Consider the following 3678-nt stretch of genomic DNA (forward strand, 5'->3'; position numbering starts at 1 on the left):
CTTCTGGACCTTCTTATGTTTAAAGACCCAGTTATGAGATGCCCAAATGTTATCACACTATACATAATTTATATTTCTTCAAAATGGGCCATAATTGGAATGGGCTGAAAATCTGAATGATCTGAACAATATACATTTATGAACACAGAATGTAATATTTCTCAAATAATCCAATATATATATATAATTAAAAACAATGAATCTCTCCTATAAAGAGTGCAATTTAGTCTTAATGTATTTAGGCTAGGTATACATGTGCAATATTTAAACTTAAAATATATTACAAAATAAACTATTTTAAAAACTGAAAAAAATGTAAGTATATTTAATCCCTTAATCTTTACAATTTAATTTAAGGGCTCTTTTTCCAAAACCATTAATAACCCACTGAATATAATCCTGTTCTTTGGCACTCGGTCATAGTTGCTGAGACTACAACCAATGGGACGAACCAATGTCACCCTGCATTCTGAGTTCATCATCATGGGATTACCAGGCCTGCAAGAGCACAACTCTGCTCTCTTCATCTTCTTCCTCATCCTCCTCCTGGCCACCTTCCTGGGTAATCTACTCATCGTGGTGTTAATTTCCTTAGATCATCGGCTCCACACACCCATGTACTTCTTCCTCTGGAACTTGGCTGTCTTAGGTGTACTAACAGTAGTTACTCTCATACCTAAATTGTTAGTAGTTCTTTCGGGTCATGATAAGACCATATCCTTTTCAGGTTGTTTTGCACAAATATATTTTTTTACTACATTTGCAGTTGTTGAAGTATTCCTTCTTGCAGTCATGGCTTATGACCGTTATGTTGCTATAGTGAAACCTCTACATTACAATAACATCATGAGCAGTAAGGTCTGTATTACAATGATGTCCTCAGTCTGGTTTATGGGCTTCCTCATTCCCTTAACATCTGTAGTACTGGCAAGCACTTTACCATTTTGTAGCTCAAACCTCATCCTGCACATTGTCTGTGACTACCCCACTGTAATGTCTTTAGCTTGTGGTGATATCACAGCACAATTGAACCTTGCTTTGAGTCTTGCCATGGTTGTAGTTTACATTCCTGTTCCATTTGTCCTGTGGTCTTACTTCAGAATTGTATGGTCAGTGGTAAAGATGAAAACTGTGGAGAGCCGTAAGAAGGCCTTCTCAATGTGCTCTTCACACATAGCTGTGGTCTTTCTGTACTATGCTTCTGGTACTCTGGTGTATGTTGGATTAAGAGTGAAAAGTATCCCTCCTGATGGGCACATCGTCATTGGTGCAGTGTACTATTTTCTCACTCCATTGGTTAACCCTATTATTTACAGCTTAAGGAATGAAAATATCAAGGCAGCTGCTCACAGATACTTGAGGATACAGGCTCCTTTAAAACATCATGCACAGAATATTGTCAAGACAAGATTATAAGACACATTATAATAATTCAAATTATAATTCAAATGAAGAATCACAGATAACGTTTTACTGACAACCACGTGATAAAATTAAAAAAATAGTAATATTACCTTGGAAGGCATGTCAAAATATAAGAAAATAACACATTATTTCCTACATTTGATTGTTTAATAAATTGTAGAAATAAAATTATTTTGGTATGATATGAGATGTGAGATATCCAGTCATTTAGCGGTTTTGTGACTTACTGTAATATCTTTCACTATGTGGTTATGTCACTCAAATGGTTTTGGAGGGTAACCTGAACTTCAAATCAATCATGTACATATTCTGAGAGAATAGAACATGTGACCAAACCTTAGACCCTGTTGTAAGCACTTTTGAATACAAGACCCAAACCATGTGTCCTGGGATTCCAAAACACCAGTAGTTATAAAACAGGTCTTGTGATGTAGTGATAATCACCACATCAATCCTTATAGGACCATGTCCTCTGAAACACACCAGGGGTGTGTGTTTAGTCCATTGCTCTACTCCCTCTATACCCACAACTGTAAGACCAAACGTAACACCAACTCCATCATCAAGTTTGCCAATGACACCACAGATGTAGGTCTGATCACTGACAATGATTAGAAGGCCTACAGGGAGGACATCAATCTCCTTACAACATGGTTGTGAGACACAACATGGTTGTGAGAGGGTGAGACAACAGTCTCACCCTCAACATTAGCAAAACCAAGGAGCTGATCGTTGATTTCAGAAAACTGCAAAACGGTCATGCCACTATCCACATCAACGGGACTGAAGTGAAAAGGGTCAGTAACTTCACATTCCTTGGAGTTCATATCACAGAGGACCTCACATGGTCTCTCAACGCCATTGTCAGATTAAGAAAGCACAACAGCGCCTGTTCATCCTAAGACAGTTGAAGAAGGCTAAGATACGTCCCCAGATCCTCACTAAAGTTTACAGATGCAATACAGAAAGCACACTGACAGGTTGCATCACAGTGTGCTATGGCAACTGCAGTATTGCTGACTGCAAAGCCCTACAGCTGGTGGTGAAAACTGCCCAGTCCATCACTGGGGTTGCTCTTCCATCCTTCCAGGACATTTATGACAGACGGTGCTTGAGGAAAGCTCTAAGCATCATCAAAGACACCACACACCACAGCTACAGACTGTTTGACACTCTACCATCTGGAAAACGGTACTGGAGCATTTGGCCAAGACTACCAGACTCAGAGACAGTTTTTACCCCTGCACTATCAAATTATTAAACTCCCAGCCCCTATCACCTACGATCTAAACTCTCAAAGTGCCTTCTCTCTTTATCAGAACTAAAACACACATTGCAATTGTAATGTTTCATAGCCGTTCAGGGACGCCAAATATGTAACGTTGTGGCTCTCTGAAGGCACCAGTTCTGTAGGGTTTGGGCATTTACTGAGACAATTATTAATTGTAGCAGTAAATCACAAAGTTGATTCTTTTGATGGCTTTAGAATCCAACCATGCGACATAACTCAAACAACGCACACACACAGGTACTAATACACGAGGATACATTTATTAATACATAGAATATGCATATAAACCTAACAGATCTTATCGAGAGGGTTATCAGAATACAAAAGGTATATATTCAATCAGTTACGAAGTGTTACACATATCAAGAGGACATACGATCAGTATATCATTCATTTAGACCGTTTCGTAAATGAACTTGGTTATAACTTCTACATTAGATACTCAAAACAAGTACATAACTCTTAGGAATTAAATTGATATCAACTGGTTGGGATAACAATTGAATTCTCGAGCTGTAATGCATTGAAGTTGAATACTCATCCAATCTCTGGGGATTCAGATCTCCTGCGGGCACAAAGAAACAGTTGCAGGCTGTTGCTGTCCAATCCGCGCTCTCTGGCTGTGTGCCAGGCTGTGCTGTGCGGCTTGCTACGGTGCGCTGCTGATGCTCACTGTCCGGCTAGTTAGTGTTGGCTTTAACTAGCAAAGTTTGTGCACAGGAGAAAAGATGACTGTGAGTCCCAGCAAGTCAGGAAGAGGACCGGTTCGTTTCTGATGAAGAGCCAGTTCTGAATAGTGATTCAGCTGTCCACAGTTCCGACCTGTTCACGAGGCCTGCTGCTGGTTACTCTCTGGCAACCTCCACTCTAGACTCTTAGAACAAAGGAAAGTTCTGGCACTCGGACACACTGGCCGTTCCGTGGTTGTCCGGGCTGAGTCTCAGGATGGTCAGGAGGCGCGC

At 40.1% G+C, this 3678-nt stretch overlaps 1 protein-coding gene across 1 annotated transcript; it reads left to right on the forward strand.

Moving 5' to 3' along the window:
- Window positions 1-441: 441 nt before the first annotated feature.
- On the forward strand, window positions 442-1416 carry LOC148836401 (olfactory receptor 6N2-like). The gene has a single exon (XM_088914167.1). It carries the CDS (start codon window positions 442-444, stop codon window positions 1414-1416), a length of 975 nt encoding a protein of 324 aa, XP_088770293.1.
- The last annotated feature ends 2262 nt before the right edge of the window (window positions 1417-3678 follow it).

This window comes from Atractosteus spatula, chromosome 4 (genome assembly GCF_055471065.1).
Source record: "Atractosteus spatula isolate fAtrSpa1 chromosome 4, fAtrSpa1.hap1, whole genome shotgun sequence".
NCBI lineage: Eukaryota > Metazoa > Chordata > Actinopteri > Semionotiformes > Lepisosteidae > Atractosteus > Atractosteus spatula.